At 43.5% G+C, this 19741-nt stretch overlaps 1 protein-coding gene across 11 annotated transcripts in view; it reads left to right on the top strand.

Annotated features, from left to right (window-relative positions):
• PCSK5 (proprotein convertase subtilisin/kexin type 5) overlaps positions 1-19741 on the top strand; it is a 452241-nt gene that overhangs the window by 70227 nt on the left and 362273 nt on the right. For 10 of the 11 annotated variants that reach the window (XM_027041020.2, XM_027041019.2, XM_053205259.1 and 7 more), the window contains one exon: positions 18497-18610. In XM_027041020.2, the coding sequence (XP_026896821.1) occupies positions 18497-18610 (114 nt within the window). Of the gene's footprint in view, positions 1-18496; positions 18611-19741 lie in introns of those variants that run through there. The other variant, XM_053205260.1, reaches the window with a different exon arrangement.

Here is a 19741-nt window from a genome sequence, read left to right as displayed (position 1 = left end):
AGGGCTATGGTTTCCTCACCTTGGAGGTATGGCAGAGAAAGGAGAGATCTTTCCAGAGATGTGCAGAGAAGTCAGTCTCAGCACGTTGTTTACAACTGGGAAGTGGCCACGATGTCTGTTGGGGATCGCTTTCAGTGATGAATGGGGAACGAAAAGTCTCACAATGTAATTGTGTTCTGAAAGGGGCGGGGTGGCTCAGCGCTGAAAAAAATGACATCATGGTCTTTACTTGTAGCACTCGCCTCGACGATGGTTTTTAAATGCCCACTTAAGGTTTGTTTATTTATTTTGAGAAAGAGCCAGCATGTACAAGTGTGGAAGGGGCCGACAGGAAGAGAGCGAATCCCAAGCAGGCTGTGTGCTGTCTGCAAAGAGCCCGACTCAAGGCTTAATCTCCCGAACCGTGAGATCATGATCTGAGCCCACATCAAGAGTCAGACACTTCACTGACTGAGCCACCCAGGAGCCCACATGCCTACGTAAGATAGGGTATATTTCCTGGGTATGCCATCTGGAAACAGAGCAACCCACCATCCCAACCTTGTGGGATCGAAACTCCCTTTTCTTGCTGTAGACAGAGTCACGTTTCAACACAATTCAATGCAGCGTGTTGTTACGATCCGTCAGTGAACATAAGACGATGTTGCCCAAGCCTGTTGGGGGCGTCGGAAAGGAGCGATTTTCTGCGAAATACCCGTTGTGTACGTCGCACGTTGTGTCACAACAGGATGAGGTGACTGATAATGAGGCTGGTCCAGTCAGGCAGGGTTACCTAGTAGGTGTCGCTTCCTCCAACAAAGGCTCGGGGCGTCTACTTTTGCCTGCCCTATTTCCATACAACACATACTTCGGAACCATTCGTCACCGCAAGTTCTGTCTTTTCCGTAAAGGAAAACTTCCTTCTGCCGCCGTCTGGCTTCTGGCGCTCTCAGTCTGGTCACAGTCAGCCTCTGTAAACAGATAAACTCCAAGGGGGAGGAGGTAATCCATTTTCTTCTGGAGTCTTACTACAGACGGAAGGTGGCAGTTTTTAGCCAGAGCCCCGAAGCAACCGTGATGTGCTTGAGATGTACAACTTTTACCGGCACTCCCTTAGGATTAGGATTCCTGGTTTCTGTAATGTTGACCCACTTCACACAGCACAGTGTAGGGCCAAGCTGAAGCTTTCCAAAGGTTGTAACATAGAACATTTCGGAGCAAGAAGGGACCAAGGGCGGGGGGGGGGGGGGGGTGGGAATCCTCTGTTGCCAGGACGCGTGCCCCTTGGTGTTGTAATAAGTCCACCCAAGTGGGCTTGTGGGCGCTGGAGGGTCGGGCCCCGCCCTTCAGTTAATTGCCAGCAATTAACTAAATGGTCTGCCTTGCTCCTGGAAGTCAGAGGCTTGTTGGTGGAGTGACCCGTACGTAAAACACCAGTGCCTGGCACCCGATAGGTGCTCAACGAAGGTGCGCCGAAATCAAGTTGATTGGCAAGTTTAGGAAAGGCTACCTGTATCAAACAAGGGTTGAAGGCAGTCGCGGGAACAAGACCGGTTCTCAGGAAGTGGCCTTGGCCGCCAGTCTAAGTTTGTTACAAAGTCCTCTATATGCTTCATGTATTATTAACAGGCAGGTTAATTCACTTGGCGAGCACTTACTACACATCCGTTGTCAGCCAAGTAATCTGCCAAATGCCAAGGACACTGATAGGGAAAATTTGGTCTCTTCCTTCTGTGAATGTGTGTTTTCGTGGAGAAGCCTGGCACATACTTAAAATGCTTTTTAATTGTAGTTGTGGTAGAGATAGGCATGGGTGCTCAGAAAGTACTGTAGAAGGAAAGACACCCTCACCCAGAAGGTGCTGGGATAAACTTACCTACTTAGGTCCCCCGGCAAGTACTTGGAAGATGAATGAAACAAGGGCCAAACTTTATAGAAACCCCAACAGGATGATTAAGGATCTCAGTGAGAAGGATAGGAGAAAATGAGTGTCTCAGTTAGGGATATGGCTAAGGAAATGCTGAAACGTGGTCAGATCTGATCTTAACAGCTCTCTTGTCAATGGTAGGGGCCATTTGATATGGTTTGTGGAATCGTTTTGTGACCTTTTTTATGGTGAGCTTATTTAAATATCTACATTCCCACAGATAGCATTATGTACATTACTTACTTTTTTGAACACGGCTTTGGAAAACTCTAAGACATTTGTGTTCCTTAGAATTGTTCTACGAAGAGTCTGGAAATCCACTTGGATGGGAAACATCATGGCTGCCTTCAGTGGAATTCTGGCATCCACATAGCTTGCCTTGGTTCCAGTCTTCAACCCAAGGCTCCTGCTGATTACTCCTTGAGAACAAAATAATTGGGCAGTTTATCTTCATCAACTCCTCAGTGGAAAATCTCAAAACAGCTAGAATTATTATTATTATTTATTATTATTATTATTATTATTATTATTATTTTTACTGATCTGGATGCCAGTTCTTGAAGGTTAATGCAAACCGTCCTAATGCTAGACAAAACATAGGTCTAAAACCTTCAGAGATCCCACAGAATTTTACTAACCACATGAAATCTCAGATCTTTTGAGTCTCTTCTCTGGTTTGAAGCAGAGCACTTTATTTGAGACATGGCCTACTTTGGCCCTGTTGGCTTTGGTGGCCACTTTCTGAAGCCTTGGGGTCAAATCACTAATCTGAACTCAGCTTTTAAGCTGATAGGGAGGGAAATGGAAATCAAAGAGGTAACAGGGTTGGATAATACAGATCTCCTGACTTCTAGTCCCAGTGTGCTTTTATAAAACTTCCACCTTCCGTGTCTCACTCTGGTCATCTGGGACTAAATTGAAGTTTGTAGCTGTTGAGCTAACAAAAGAAGTCCACTCCTTGGGGGGCATCATTGTGCACACTGATAAACCGCCCTGGTTACACGGTAGGTATTGTCATGCCAAGAACCGTGCTAAGTGTTGGGCATGAATCCGCGCATTTACTCTCCACATTCAATAACCTTCCCCATCTTACGTTCAGAGGGTAGATAACTCGTCTCAGGTTAGGCTGCTTTTTCAGTGGACAAGGGAGAATTCTCCAGCATAGGCTCCTTGGACTCTAGAAACCCCACTTTTAATCAGCAAACGTCATGTCTTCTTTAATCTCGTCCATTTAGTTTAGTTCGGAGCACTTGGGTACTTAAGGATTTTACTCATAATGAGTTAATTTTTTTGTTTGTTTGTTTTTTTATTTGGGAAATTTTTAGGCCTTGTGCTTTATATGCTCTTAAATTTACAAGTCAGAAGGTGTCCTTGAGGGAAAAAAGATTTCTGTCATCGCTGTCCTAAGAATTCTCTTCCTGGGGGCGCCTGGGTGGCTCAGTTGGTTAAGCACTGAGTTCTTGATTTCTGTGCAGGTCATGGTCTCCCTGTTCTCAGGGTCGAGTCCCACATCGGCCTTCATGCTGACAGCACGTAGCCTGCTTGGGATTCTCTCTCTTCCTCGCTCTCTGCCCCCCCCCCCCAAATAAATAAATAAACTAAAAAATCAGATTTCTATGTTTCACTCCTCAGATAATTCTCTTGCCATTTGCAGACTCAATGGGTGTCTGAACCCATTTTAAAATGCTTCCAGCCGAATAATTGACGACCGCTGCACAATTCCTTGCATAGCAATAAAACTTCAGTATTATTCCATTTTCTGTCCTCTCTTCCCTCCTTCCTTTGCCCTTCACCCAATAAAGCTTCTAGTTATAGTAATGGGATCAGGTTTGACTAAGCTCCAGGCCTAGAAATGCTGTGATGGCCCAAAGGGGGGAGAAAAAAGATGGGACCCCCAACCTTTTCCCATCAGCCGAGAGGATATTTGAGAAGGGCACCTCTGTGCTCCGCAGAAACAGACGTTGGCATGGATTTACCTAATCAGGATGGCTTCAGGTCCCCTGCTGTCCTGTGACTTGGTCTCCCTGTGCCTCAGTTTCCCCCCTAGTAAAAGGATGATCTTTTCATGGGACGGTTGGGGGGCATTAAAGAAACAATAGGGAGATTTTATTTTGTACAGAGCATGAAAAACAAAAACAAAAACAGATGGTCGTGCTTCCCAAGTCTTATGGCCAAGGATGTCTCTACCCATCGGAAATCAAAGCACTGGAAAAACCCACCAGCGTTCCCTCTGTGATTTCTTCCTTAGCTCAGCAAACAGTCACTTCCTTGGTTTATCCTGAGCCTAAATCCAGAGGCTCCCATCTGAAAATGACATAAAATTATTTCCTCCCCTTTCCTTACTCCTAGAGCTGGCTTTTCGGCTTTCCCTTACATGTGTGGGGCTGGAGAATGGCTGGATTCCCAAGTATCACTTTCCTGAAAGAGTAGTTAATGCAGCCATTCCTTCTGGAAACCCGTACTGGGTACCTGCTCTGGGCAAGGCACCACGAGGCTGCTTGTGGGGGCGGGAGAAAGTCCCAGAGGCTGCCCTCACCCCCACTGCGGGACCGCCACAAAATCCAGGCGTAATCCTCAAACGCTAGCCCTTCGTGTCCCTTGTCATCCTGTGCCTTCCCTCACCTGGACACCGCGCTGCTAAGCGTCCTACCGAATGACGTCCCTGGGAAGTGTGCTTCGCAGGTGCCGTGGTTTTGACGGCCCTTCCTCAAGTGGCCGAGACTCGGTAGGGTTTCTGGGACCGTGGTCCAGGCCGGCTGCCAGCCCCAATGTGCCAGAGTGGAACCCCCTGGAGGAGGGGGTGGTGCCTAGAGAGAATTGTTGCGAATTGCCCGCGGGAGCAGTAAATGCATCAGATTCCCATGAACTTGACACAACAGACTGGGGGGGGGGTTGGGGAGGGGGTGGCCGCTGGGCCGTCCAGAACACACAGCGGGAAAGAAGGCAGCTTGATGGGACAGACTTGCAGCTCCCGGGTCTTCACGCTGAAAATGTGTCAGGGTTGATGACAGTGATGAAAACGTGTTTTCTCCCTCCTTCCTCAAGCCTCGGCCCCGGGGCTCCTGTAATTGACTGTGGTGGGTATGAATTACGAGTTCAGGGAGCCGGAGGCCCGGTGGAGTGACTTGGCACCCGTCTGCTGTGACATGCGGGCCACCAAGGAGCTGGGAGCGGGCTCCGCCTCGCCCTCGAAGGGGGCAGGCGGCCGCTGCGGCCGGTGCCCTCATCCATCGGGTCCAGCTCCAGACGTTTCTGCGCGCTGACCTGCGGGTTTTGTCAAGCACCACCTTGCTGGAAGCCTCATCCGTGGTTTCCGAGGTGAGGGAGCAGGCCCGAGATTGAGAAAACATTCGGTTTGCTTCAGGCAACTGGATCGAGGTGAGAAGATGCCAATCCCTTTCCCATCTGGCCCAGGGATTTTTGGACGGTATTTTTCCCTGAGGCTCAAAGGCATGCTTCTCCCCACCCTGACCAAAGTAGCTGTTTGCTAAATATTTCAGAGGGTGATGATGGTGTTTAAGAGCTGCCACAATTCCAGTGTTTTCGTTGCAAAACACCCCTGCCCTCCCTGCCAACTTTAAGGTTAGAGTTCCGGGGGAAAAAAAAAGGAATATAATAGAAACCCAAGTCAGAGACCCATTCTGAAGGTTGACCTTTCTCCTATCTCTGCTCTCTGGGACCCCACCATGGCGGGGGCAGGGGGGGGTCTTTATTCTCCCCACCGGTGACTTTGCACATTTACTGACTTACGGATTTTCGAGCTCATTTCAGATGAACCATTTAGATGAACCTTGAGAATGTAGAGTGCTTATGCACACTTGATGCATTTGCTCCTAAAATTGCATAGTTATCTCCTAGCAGCAGGAGGAAGAAAACACATTGACTTTTTTTTGGGGGGGGGAGCGGGTTATTTATTTATTTTGAGAGAGCGATAGAGTGTGTGCGCGTGTGCGTGGGCAGGGGAGGGGCAGAAAGAGAGAGGGAGAGAGAGAGAATCCCAAGCAGCCTCCAAGCTCAGCTTGGAGTCCAGCTCAGGGCTTGATCTCACGAACTGCGAGATCATGACCTGAGCCAAAATGAAGAGTCAGACGCTTAACCGACGAAGCCACCCACGTGCCCCAAAACCTTGACTTCTAATCCACCCCCTACATTTGACTCATAGCTCTAGAGCTCACCAGCGTCATAATCGATAGTTTCTTGATCTCTGAGATTTGAAATCTTGACAATGACGAGATTTAAAAGAGAGAGGTTAAATATCAGAAGCTACCGGAATATTGAGAATGCCTCACGTTGGAAAAAAAAGGATTAAATTGAGGATATTAAAACTTTACGTGTCCAGTTCTGAAGTTATGGACTCCCCCTCCCACCCCCTCAGACTTTTTTTCACTGTGATCAAAATTGGAGCAGTAGGGCCCATGGAAATTGAGAAGCAAATGCTGTTGTTATTTATATTAAAATAGCGAGGAGAATAAGACCGTATGTGCACTGGAGCCGAATTAGTCACTAGGGGAGAGTATTTCCCCCCCATGTGAATATAACTTTCACGATCGTTGTTTGTGAGCCATGGAATGAAGAGGCAAGAAGCTGACATACTTTTGAGATTTAGCAGATCACCCCATGTCCTCTGTGTGGAGAAATAATGAGAATGACGCCCTTTCCTTTGCCAGCATTTGCCCCTTTTCATATTAATCTCAGCTGAATTGAACAATTTCTCCCCTCTCTACAAAATAATGCTCGTCTTTGTATCCACTTGCTATGCAAGGGCATCCAATTTTTGCAAGTACGGGTCTGGGAATATCTTGAACGATTGATACACAGGGTTGCAGGACTGGTCAAAGAGAACGAAAATCCATCGAGTGATTAACACTTAGTTTTAAGGTAAAATGGCATTCTTTCAGACGTCTCAAACTTTACTAAGGCAGAATGAGATATAACTTACTTTACATGTTGAATAGATTTTATTCCATTGCCCTGGCTTTCAAATTGCTTAGAGGAAGATTATTCAAAAAACAAACACATATAGAATGAAGTCATGCCACTGTATTTTTAGTGCAGTGATAATCTTGATCCCAGAGTGAAGCTGGAGGGAATTATGTGCTGTTCGAGTTTAATCCCTGAATTAAGATTGCATTTAATCAAAAGTGTGACTTTAACCCTGGGTGGCATTTAGACATGTAGGATTAATTTTAGATACTTCAGAATTCTATTTCCTTTTCAAACTTCTAAGCAATCAAAATCGTTTTCAAGTTTCCTCTCATTGCTTAAATTAATTATCCTAAAGTTTAAAATAGAAAAAAACTGAAATCCAAGTTAGAATACGCAAGATTCTTTGGATATAATCTTGCCGTTCACCAAGGATTCTAATGAATTCACATGACCAATTTTTCGTTTTAATAACCGCATCCCATGTGCTGGGTGCATCTGTGCACATGTGCGTGCACACACACTTTTTTTTTTTTTTTAACAGAAATTGAATTCTGTTTTACCCATTGGAAAACATTTTGGCATGAGTAGGAATAGGAAGCTTTCTCCCCCCGCCCGAAAGAACAAATTCGACTTGTCTCAAGAAACAAATTTATTACCTTTGAGACAAATATGAAATCTGTATCTTGCCTTCAAGGGATTTTTAAGAATGTTTAGAGAGTGACCCATCAATGGGAAAATTAACCTGAAATCTGCTAAGATTAGCTTTCCTAGAAAGACAAGATAAAGCAAAAATAATATATTGTCATTGAAAGTCCGGAAGAAACTGTTGCTAATGGGTATGATTATTAGTGGCCAGGATGGGCAAAGCCTTCATTTAAGTGCTCAAAAACAAGTTTTCTTTAAGGAACGATGTCCTAGCATTTTTTTTTCTTATCAGTTTGCCACCTTTTCTTACTTACCTTTGAGTTAGTTGGTTTCCAGTCCTTTCCTTGATCTTTATATTTCTACCTCCATGACTGCTCTTAAAATCGCACTTGGTCTGCGGTGTGCCTTGACTGTGGATGAGTCCTTGACCATTAAAATGTTGGCGATGCTCTTTGTCACTGGGAGAATGTATCACTAGCACCGTGGGATCCATCGACTTTATTTAGCCTTTGGTCCTTTAGCCGGTTCTGAACTGATTGCCGGTGTCTGCCGTCACGTTCCAGGTTCTCGACCCATGTCGACAATTCCTTAATTCTTCTGCGTTTATCCACATTAATTGTGGACACTGATTTTGTTGCTTCTGAGATTTAGACTGGGTGAGGTGGGGGAAACGATCCCATCTCTGTAGATCTATGGGAGCAGTAGGTTCCACGTTATATGCCTTTACCCTTCCCTTATGCTTGACTGCTTTGTACTTGGGACCCTTTCTATCCCAGAAAGCATTTAATAATTTCTCTGGTGTTTAGATTACATTGAACTTGGGGGTTTTGATGTAACAGTTGAACGGTCAGAATCTGCGTCAGAGCACCTTACTGGACAAGTTTATAGGAACTAACTAGTCCCTAGATCTAGGCGAGAGGGTCCCCTGCTGAGGGCCTTGTTTAGCCTTCTTTCAGCTGAGTTTGTTCCCATCAGCTGAGAAACTGGTGGGGCCTTGGGGACATGCCCACCTTGAACGTGTGTTTTCTTTGAGATCATATTTTTGCCACCGACAAGCCCAGAACTAGTTGACCAGATTACCATAGACATCTGTGGCCTATGGACGAGCTGTAGACAAAAGTACAGACTTCTGGTCACCCTAGGGATTTTTGTATTAACGACTCACGTTGCCTGTAGTATTTTCTTCTGAGTCATTTATATGGCTGGGTCCTTATTATTCAGAATTCTGTCAAAGAGGCCTTTCTTGACCACCTTACCTAGAATAGCCCCCTCTGTCAAAATCTCCATTATCTCGTGTTATTTATTTTTTGCACCATGAGAAAATGGTACACAATCTTTTATTTACTTGCATGCTTATGGTCCATCCTTCAACTAGAATGGAAACTGCCTGAAGGTGAGGTGGGAAATTGGTTATTTTGTTCGATGCCATTCTGCAGCATCCAGAACAGTGCCCGCCTCGTAGTAGTACTTTATATAATATTTTGAGACTGGAGAGACAAATGAACGCAAGGCCCTTGAGGGTGGGGCGTAAATTTTACTACTTTAATTGGATGCAACTGTGTATATTTCCTGTTCACACATCATCTTCTCAGAAGTGAGGAGGAGAAAAAAAAACAGAGCAAGTTAGGAAATTAAACATTTAGAAGTTAGAGTAACAGTGGAATAGTTTAAGGTGAGAAATAGGACTTTATTTTTTTTTTATTTTTTATTTATTTATTTTTTTAACGTTTATTTTTGAGACAGAGAGAGGCAGAGCATGAACAGGGGAGGGGCAGAGAGAGAGGGAGACACAGAATCCGAAACAGGGTCCAGGCTCCGAGCTGTCAGCACAGAGCCTGACGCGGGGCTCGAACTCACGGACCGTGAGATTGTGACCTGAGCCGAAGTCGGACGCTTAACCGACCGAGCCACCCAGGAGCCTCAAGAAATAGGACTTTAATTCTTTGAAAGTAAGTAATGCAGTTGGACCAATAATACCATGAGTTTTCCACCAAACAAAGGAGCATGGGATTAAATTGTGGCACACTTCTAGGAGTTTGATTCTGTGGGAGAAAGCCGACTAATCGTAAAATGTTTCGGCACTTAAAGTTTTTCACTTGGGCCTGTATTGTCTTTGATTACACTGTTCTGAGTGCACATAAGGTATTTATTTCCTTATCAGTGACCTTCCAGAAGTGGTGTGGTTCCTTGTATTCCCGACTAGATGATTCTCTAATATAAGCCTTTGATGTTGGCAGTCATTAAAGAGGATTCCAAGTGCCTGTCCCAAGCACATCGAGTGACATCCCTCCATCAGATAAGCAGTAATGCTTATCTTGTTCACAAGTAGCTCTCTGGAATACGCAGACTTCAAACAATTGGAGTCGTTCTTTTTAATTTTTTTTTAACGTTTTATTTTTATTTTTGAGACAGAGAGAGACAGAGCATGAACGGGGGAGGGGCAGAGAGAGAGGGAGACACAGAATTGGAAGCAGGCTCCAGGCTCTGAGCCATCAGCCCAGAGCCTGACGCGGGGCTCGAACTCACGGACCGTGAGATCGTGACCTGGCTGAAGTCGGACGCTTAACCGACTGAGCCACCCAGGCGCCCCGGACTCGTTCTTTTTAAAGCGTGACTCCAATCAAAAAACAATGTCAACATTGAGTAACTCACTAATGACCAGTTTACTTACTAACTGGAGTAAGGTTTCAAGACTAGAATACCCTCCTCTGAACACATACTTTAATGAGATTCTTTGATTCACCGGTTAACTCTGTTTTGTGGCTCAGAGTTCTAGAAAACTTTGGGGATATGTCGGCTTCAGATTTTGGGGCCTGAGAGCAGCTTGCCAGCACGATATTGTCTTTATCCACCCTTCTTTTCCACAATGAACAAGCACGTAGCCGTGATGCACTTAACTGACACTTTTTTTTTTTTTTTAATCAAGGCAGCTCTGCATGTTTTGTTTTCAAAGTCAGAGGAGAAAAAGGAGGGGAGAATTCTCTACGTGCTTTTTTCCCCCGCTATTTTGTTGACGGTACCCAAAAAAAGGATACGAAATATGGAATGCCACGTATTTTCTTTCCTGGCAACTGCTTCGTCAGATCATGAAAGGAATAATATAATTTACTACACTCCTTTCTAAATATTAATCTCCCTTCTTCACGGAATGACTTAAGATCATTTATCAACTAGAGTGCCTATTCACCTCTATGGCACGTAGCACAAGCGTTTTATTCCCAGTCAAATCAGAAAATAGAATATACAGATAAAATCTCAAAGCTAGAAGGAGATGAGAGGGCATATTTTGTCTGCCCTGTCTCATTGTTCATATAAAAGTGTCCATGAAGATTTTGCAAGGTCACACCGATGGCTGGTGGCAAATCCAACATTATTAACCAAGTTTCCCACATTCCAGTCACTTCTATTTGCTATTTATCCACCTTTTTTAAAAAATACCTTTCACGTTAAAACATACTATAAAGGCACCCGAGATGCTTTTTGTATACTGTTTTTCGCATTTCTTAAAAAAAAAACAAAACGCATGTTGTGACTTACGCAGGCAGTCACATTTGAAATCACTGGATCATAGGATAGTAATCAACCAATGGAACCTATTAAATTGAAAGAAATTTTAAATTGTTGGTAGGGGCGCCTGGGTGGCTCAGTCGGTTAAGCGTCCGACTTCAGCCCGGGTCACGATCTCGCGGTCCGTGAGTTCGAGCCCCGCGTCGGGCTCTGTGCTGACAGCTCAGAGCCTGAAGCCTGTTTCAGATTCTGTGTCTCCTTCTCTCTCTGCCCCTCCCCCATTCGTGCTCTATCTCTCTCTGTCTCAAAAATAAATAAATGTTAAAAAAAAATTTTATAAATTGTTGGTATAGGTAACATATTCATGTAGTACAAAAGGTAACAAAGTTGAAGGGCACGCAGTAAGGGTCTCCCCACTACGTCTGTATCCCAATCATTTATATCCCAGGAAGCAACCAGTGTTCATCGAAGAGTTTCCTTTGTAATCACTTCAGATAAAGGCAACAATTGTAATACTCTTTATAGACTGTCCTTTCTTTCTCTTTCTTTCTTTCTTTCTTTCTTTCTTTCTTTCTTTCTTTCTTTCTCTCTTCCTCTCTCTCTTTTTCTTTCTCTCTTTCTTTCTCTCTTTCTCTCTCTCTCTTTCATTTCACTTTAAGCTGGATCATGGAGATTGTTCTCTATTTTACCTAATAGAATCTGTTACATTCTCTTTTATGGTTGCGTTGTACTTCATCGTGTTGATATGTCATCGTTTAGTAATCTCTCTCCGTACACATCCAGGTTGTTTACAGCTGGCAGTTATTACTTACAGTGCTTCAGTAAATAGCCCCCTTGCATCTTTACATGTGTAAATAAGTATGTAGGATCAATTCCTAAAAGCGGAATTACTTCTTGTCGAATTCTTGTAGATATTGTCCACTTATGCTCCATCGAGTTGGACAGGTTTACGTTCCCATCATTGTGATAGGAGAATGAGGATTGTATCATGACCTCCCTAGTCATTGGATGTTACCAATCTTCACGTTGTTTATATCTGAAAGGTGAAAAAGTGATATATCTTGGTGTCATTTTCATTTACTTTTGTCTTTATCTGCATGAGGCTAGACATATTTTTATGTGTTTAAAAACTCGATTTATCTTTTCAGGATTACTGTACTCCTGTCCTTGCCTGTTTTCCTGCTGAATTTTTCTCTTATTGATTGGAGAAACTTTTTGTATATTAGGGAAATAGCCTTTTGTCCCTGGTAGGAGCTAGAAACTCCCTGTTTGTCTTCTGCCTTGCTTTTGAAGGGTTTTTGTTTTTTTCTTTTGTCATGCCAAATTTATTTTTTACTTTGTTAAATGTGTCGCTTTTTCTAAATCCCCTTTTCGATTTGCATCATACTTAAGCATCTTCCACTCTAAGATTGTTTTTTTTAATCTCCTGTATTTCTCAGGATACGCTGATGGTTGCATTTGTTTAATTTTACATTTAATATCATTCAGTTGAAATTATCCTGATGTAAGATGTTAGACTGATTTCACTTACAAAGTAATCTGGTTTTTCCCACATGATTTAGAATGGCACCCTTAACATATACTATATTCTTATATATTTAGGGTTGACTTCTTGACTTTCCATTCCATTCCATGGAAATCTGTAGACATTTGCTCCCAGTATATATTTCAATCTTTAGTTTTAATTAATTAATTAATTAATTTATTTATTTATTTATTTATTTATTATTTGTGTGTGTGTGTTTGTTTATTTTTGAGAGAGAGAGAGACAGAGCACAAACAGATGAGGGGCAGAGGGTGAGGAAGACACAGAATCCAAAGCAGACTCCAGGCTCTGAGCTGTCAGCGCAGAGCCAGATGCGGGGCTTGAACTCACAAATGGGAGAGATCATGACCTGAGCTGAAGTCGGATGCTTAACTGACTGAGCCACTCAGGCGCCCTGAATGAGACACCTTTTTAAATTTCATCTTCATGGAGGCATAATCAACATATAAAATTCTAAGATATTTATTTATTTATTCATTCATTTTAAGTTTATTTATTTATTTTGAGAGAGTGAGTAAGCAGGGAAGGGGCAGAGGGAGAGAGAGGGAGAGAGAGTATCCCCAGCAGGCTCTGTGCTGTCAATGCAGAGCCCAATGTGCGCCTCAAACCCATGAAATGTGAGTTCATGACCTGAGCCGAGATCAAGAGTCAGACGCTTAACCAACTGAGCCACCCAGGCGCCCCAAAAGTGTATGATATTTGAAATGCACATTATAGTTGTACATAAGCGATGAATCATGGGGTCTACCCCCAAAACCAAGAGCACACTGTATACATTGTATGTTAGCTAACTTGACAATAAACTATGTATATAGTAAAACAAAAATAAAGTATACGTTGTAGTGATTATATGATCATCTATAGGTAAAATGTAACGATTCCCTCCATCGAGTTAATTAACATATTCATCACCATATATATGTATACATATACATGTTTTTTGGTAAGAACACTTAAGTTCTACTTTTTTACCGAATTTCTGTTATATGATACAGTGTTATCAACTACCATTACATTCAATCTCCGGTCATACATTAGATCCTGAGGCCTTGTTCATCTTACAGTTGAATGTTTGTACCCTTTTACTAACCCGCCCTATGTCCCTTACCCCTCAGCCTCTGGCAACCGTTTTTCCGCTGTTTCTACAAGTCTGGCTTTTTTTTTTTATTTTTGAGTCCACATATAAGTGATGCCTTGCAGTATTTATCTTTCTTGTGATATCATAGCTTTTGATTAGTATTGATATAAAAGTCACATCACGTATATTCATATAGCTTCTTTTTTTATCCTATTTCAGAAAGTTGTTAAATTTCAAACTAATGAGATAGGATTTCAGCTGAGATGTTGGGCAGGGGGATTGCCCAGAATTATCACTGAACGTGCTTTGCTTGGCAAGTAAAATCTGATGAAAGAGAACATCTTTTGGCAACGATGCTGAAGCAGTGGATGCCTAGATCCACTTGGACCATATAGGGAGACGAGGTCTGTGGCTGGAGGAAGGGACTGTCCTTATAACCTGGAGCGCACGTATGTTGAAGTTCATGGAGGATACACTGATGATCTCAAAGGTCCTGTGGTTTTTACAGTCTGGATGAACTGTAGTTCCTTAATATAAGAAATCGAGCTTTCAGAAGTTACACCAGTGAGGGAAAGCACAGGGTTTTCCTTGTTTCCTGGGCTGACCATAGTTTTATGAAAATGAATTTCGAAGTATCTTTTCTGTGCATTGAGGCTTCTTGGCAAAAAGTGCAGTCTGTGTAATGCATTACCTCTGAGCTTTTTCTTAAAGGGCTTAAGGGCAGACATATGGATAATGGTTTAAAAATAGAAATATGGTCTTTCCAGTCATAGAAATCTTCTGATCCAAGAGGTGTTCTTCCCACTTTCCAAAAAATGTAGGGCTATATACTCATACTCCTAGATACCAAGACAAAATACATGGCATCTGACGCTAAAAAAAACAACCCACTGTACTTTTCTTGAATATTTCAGCCCTGTGATCAGACAGTGACTTAAAGCCCCATCTCGATGCCAACTCGCTGTGTCACCTTCTAGCCACCGCGCCCTATAACTAAGCACTTTTGTTTGGTAAAATTACAGAAGAGATGCTGTTTGGTAAGATATGTGGTTCTATTTTAGTGCCTGTAGTTCATCTAGGAACATGGCTGGCACTTGGTTTCCTCACATACTCCTTCCACATTTGTCCATTTGTGTTTGTGTGTGCATTTAGGGCAAGTGCACACTCCCAGTGTCATTGTAGAAACAGTGATACACCCCCACCCCCCCGAACAGACTTGTTCTGATCTCTGGCATTCTATTTGCAACCACGCTGGGGGATCTGACCCCTTCTGGTTTATGGACACCTACAGGTGGCAATTGAGAATTTATGGAGGTTCTGTTAGGAAAGACCACTGCCGATGGAGAGTTCGTTTGGAGAGAGTTCCATCTAAATTTTTTTTTTAACGTTTATTAATTTTTGAGACAGAGAGAGACAGAGCATGAACAGGGGAGGGGCAGAGAGAGAGGAAGACACAGAATCTGAAACAGGCTCCAGGCTCTGAGCTGTCAGCACAGAGCCCGACGTGGGGCTCGAACTCACGGACCGTGAGATCATGACCTGAGCCGAAGTCGGACACCCAACCGACTGAGCCACCCAGGCGCCCCAGAGAGAGTTCCATCTAAACGGATCTGCGGCCTTCTTTCCCCTAGCGTACGCATGTATACTGATCTAGTCTTGCTGCGATGTGACTTGGGCGGTAATAATAAGGATCGCGGATTTAATTTGCATAATCAAATTTTTCACAAATGGCCTGATTAACAGAGTGCTAGATGTCATTCATGGAGATGACTACATTTTTATGAAGTGGAAAACTGTGGAATGCTTGCTAACTATTTCTTGGTAAAATGTAAGTCCTTCAAAGCCAAAGACTATTTTTACCCATCTTTATATTCCCAGCACAGCGTCTGGTGCAGAAGAGACACTTAATGCTTTTTGAATGAACAAGTGGGTGAATGAGACTCATTCCTTAGAAAGATTGTTTGAAACGAAGAGATTAAAATGTTTCCTGGAAATAGAAACAGTGCATGCACGCCCATGCTGGCTGCTCTACTTTGATTGAGAAAGAGATCGATTTTTCCCCTATATTGTTCGAAATCCAGCCGCTTAAAAATTACCCTCTTCGTTAAAAAAAAAGTACACACATTTTTAACGCCGCATTAGTTTCGATGTGACTTCTAAAGAGCAGTCTCTTGAGTCAAAGACAAAACAAGATCCCTGTTAGCATCCCTGACAACCGTTGTTTAAAGACAACTGTTTCTTTAAAGTTTAAAGAAATGCACACAATCTCTTCTGTCCAGTGTACAAGGTATGATGTTGGGGATGTGTGTGGGAGTAGAATGTGCCAGTGCCAGAGGGTCCCCTTAGTCTACATGAATTGAAACAGGAACAGGAAAACCTTTCCTTTTGGAGAATATTATTTTTCACGTATTAGCTTTTTTTCCTGGACTGATCATTTTGCCTAAATTACCGGTCGGAGAAGGCACACGTATGATGCTTAGCTGGGATGCTTGTCATAAATGGATTTTATATTTATTTAGGAGGCTGTGTAATTCTGTCTGCCTTGTTAGTGCTATCACTAGGAATTCACTATTCGAATCATCTTACATACCAATAGCCTCGTTGAATAGATTTTTCTCAGTGGGAGAATGATAGAAATTTATTAGTTTGGCTATTGGCCTTCGTACCTTATTTATAACCGTGCACCTTGAGCCTGGTAATCAGTACCTTAGTATCTCCTCCAGAGATCTTTAATCAAGTAGGCAAAAGTGGTTTTGAAATCTTTACTGAATGGGTGCAAACGGAATCACTAGTGCACCACAAAGTCTCCCTCCTCTCAATTTTTAATCCCTTTGTGGAGAGAAGGGATAAATGGTAGAACAGAACATTTTAGAGTATTATGGCTAAATAAGCTATGGCCAGGGGTTATCAAACAAAGGAGAATTTAGGAACAAATTGTAGAATGCCACCCGGGCTGATAATGCATTTGAGATGCACCATTCAAAAGGGAAATTGTTGGGGCGCCTGGGTGGCTCAGTCGGTTGAGCGTCTGACTTTGGCTCAGGTCACGATCTCGCGGTCTGTGAGTTCGAGCCCCGCATCAGGCTCTGGGCTGATGGCTCAGAACCTGGAGCCTGCTTCCGATTCTGTGTCTCCCTCTCTCTCTGCCCCTCCCCCGTTCATGCTCTGTCTCTCTCTGTCTCAAAAATAAATAAATGTTAAAAAAAATTTTTTTAAATAAAAATTAAAAAAAACAAAAGGGAAATTGTTTATTTTTATGTTGCCATAATGGTTACCTGTTTTAAATAACACCCCCATGCGACGCCTGGGTGGCGCAGTCGGTTAAGCACCTGACTTCAGCTCAGGTTGTCATCTCGTGGTTCGTGGGTTCAAGTCCTGCGTCGGGCTCTATGCTGATGGCTCAGAGCCTGGAGCCTGCTTTGGCTTCTGTGTCTCCTGCTGTCTGTGCTCCTCCCTCGCTCGCACTCTCTCTCTGTCTCTCTCTCTCTCCCTCAAAAACTAAACAAACATTTAAAAAAACACCTCCATAATGTAGTTCTTCCATTTAGGTTACCATACTGTATTCAACTCAAAAGTTCTCAGTTGCCTTGTTTAAGCAAACGTTGTGGCTAAATATTTAAGACTTTCCCAAGTGTGGGGAGTTTGAATGTGAGCTGGCACGGAGCCTCTCTGGCTCAGGAAATTGAGCGATTTCTCTAATTGTGTGCCAGAGACCCGTCTAGGGCTTTGGTTTTCTGATTCCCCAAATATTGCTGTTTCTACTACGCTATGTTGTAGGAAGCCATTTCTTTAAAAGAAAAAAAAAAATTGTGATCCTAAAGGATTTGATCCCAGGATAATGTTAAAATTTGCCGTGCAATCCCAGAGCATTAAAAACATTTGATGTGTCGTGTAAGGCAAGGGTCACAAACTGTGGCCCGTGGGCCAAATGCAGTCTGCCACTGGTTTTTCTACAGAAAGTCTTACTGGAACTATCACACCCCTTCATTTCTGTCTGTCTGTGGTGCACAAGGGCGGAAGGAGTAGTTGCAACAGAGGTCAATGGACTGCAAGCCTAAAATATGAATTATCTGGACCTTCATAGAAAAAGTTTGCTGACCCTTAGATGAAGTGAGGATGAAAAAATGAGCTTAAAAAATTAACACTGTCAACTTGCAAAAAAGAATTGTGAGTGAAACATGCTTTCTGAAGAAGCCAGAAAACTAGCATGTTGTCAAGAGATAGGGATGATGGTGTCATGAAAGACTAGGGTGGCTCAGTTGGTTGAGCGTCCACCTTTGATTTGACTCAGGTCACGATCTCACGGTTCGTGGGTTCGAGCCCTGCATCGGGCTCTGTGCTGACAGCTCAGAGCCTGGGGCCTGCTTCGGATTCTGTGTCTCCCTCTCTCCCTCTGCCCCTCCCCTGCTCATGCTCATGCTCATGCTCTCTCTCTCTCTCTCTCTCGAAAATGAATAAACATTAAAAATAAGGGGGCGCCTAGGTGGCGCAATCAGTTAAGCGTCCGACTTCAGCCAGGTCACGATCTCGCGGTCCGTGAGTTCGAGCCCCGCGTCAGGCTCTGGGCTGATGGCTCAGAGCCTGGAGCTTGTTTCCGATTCTGTGTCTCCCTCTCTCTCTGCCCCTCTCCCGTTCATGCTCTGTCTCTCTCTGTCCCAAAAATAAATAAATGATGAAAAAAAAATTAAAAAAAAAATAAAAATAAGTAAATAAAGGAGAACTAGGTTTCTAGAGAATCTGAGAGCAGAGGCTCGGATTCTCATTGCCAGCGCGAAGTCTGTGACTTAAACCAAGTTAGCTCAGGATGGGAAGTGCTTCAGACCGTCATTGATGTCGTGCTAACCGTGGTGGATGTTGAACGCTCACCAAATGTCCTTCTTCTTGGCAGGTGGAGTGGATCCAACAGCAAGTGGTAAAAAGACGGACAAAGAGGGATTATGACTTCAGCCGTGCCCAGCCGACTTACTTCAATGATCCCAAGTGGCCGAGCATGTGGTATATGGTGAGGAAGCCTGGCCTGGGGCTGTGTTGTCCAGGGGACGTCTGTGGGGTCTGGGAAGACACAGAGGCAGTGACCAGGGATGGTTTCCTGTTCCAGGAGACCCACCATATGAGATTTGGCTGGACTATGGTCCAGCCATATGGAGATGGGCCTCCATCTCCATATGGAGATGGACCATGCTGTTTTCTGGATCTTTCTGGAACTTTGCTCTTTGGTTCTGAGGCAAAAGAGAAGGGAGTTTGGATTCACAGAATTTCTGTTGGAGAGCTTACTCTGTGTAGCTTTCTACATCTGGGCCAGAGGATAGAAAAATATACTAAGGTGCAGACAAGGCACCCTTAGACCTATCCGTGATCGCATTCCTCTCTGATACATGTGTCCTCCACCTTAAAACCAGTCTGGGTAATGGACAGTGGCTCTCAGAAGTCATTGAAATGACTCTGCTGGTAAGTAGCAGATTCCAGGCTTAAGTCATCTAATATGTGCTTGCTTACTTTAGGTAATGGTTTTTAAACACTAGGGAAAATGGTTTTTTAAACTAAGGGAACGAATGGCTGGAAAGTATGTGACTTGTAGTTAGTTCATTGGTTCAGGCAGAAACTTTCAGTGAGGGCAATTTGCTTAAGTGTTGAGTAGAGCTGTCCACCTGCTCACCTGCCGTTGCCTCCTTCGGAAATGTATTTCTATCTCTCTGGGGCACCTGGGTGGCTCAGTCAGTTAAGCGGCCAACTCTTGGTTTTCGCTCAGGTCATGAGCTCACGGTTCATAGGTTTGAGTCCTGCATCAGGCTCTGTCCTGACAGCGTGGAGCCTGCTTGGGGTTCTCTCGCTCCCTCTCTCTGCCCCTCCCCTGCTCACATGTGTGCACGCTCCTGCGCTCGCTCTATTTCTCTCAAAATAAATAAATTAACTTAAATATATATATATATATATATATATATATATATATATATATATATATATATATATATTTCTCTAGTCTTAGGGTTTTATGTTCGTGATCCCTGAGAAATAGGTTACTTATTCTTACTCGTGAAATCCCCATGTCCCCGGTTTGCTCTATAATCTACAGAGAGACCTTTACCTTTCTCTTTTTTCGAAAGTCTTCATTGCTGGCTTTTGCGAGGGTGTT

Source organism: Acinonyx jubatus, chromosome D4 (assembly GCF_027475565.1).
Source record: "Acinonyx jubatus isolate Ajub_Pintada_27869175 chromosome D4, VMU_Ajub_asm_v1.0, whole genome shotgun sequence".
Classification (NCBI taxonomy): Eukaryota; Metazoa; Chordata; class Mammalia; order Carnivora; family Felidae; genus Acinonyx; species Acinonyx jubatus.
The sequence above is the reverse complement of the archived record's forward strand: the minus strand, read 5'-3'. Positions and strand labels throughout refer to the sequence as shown.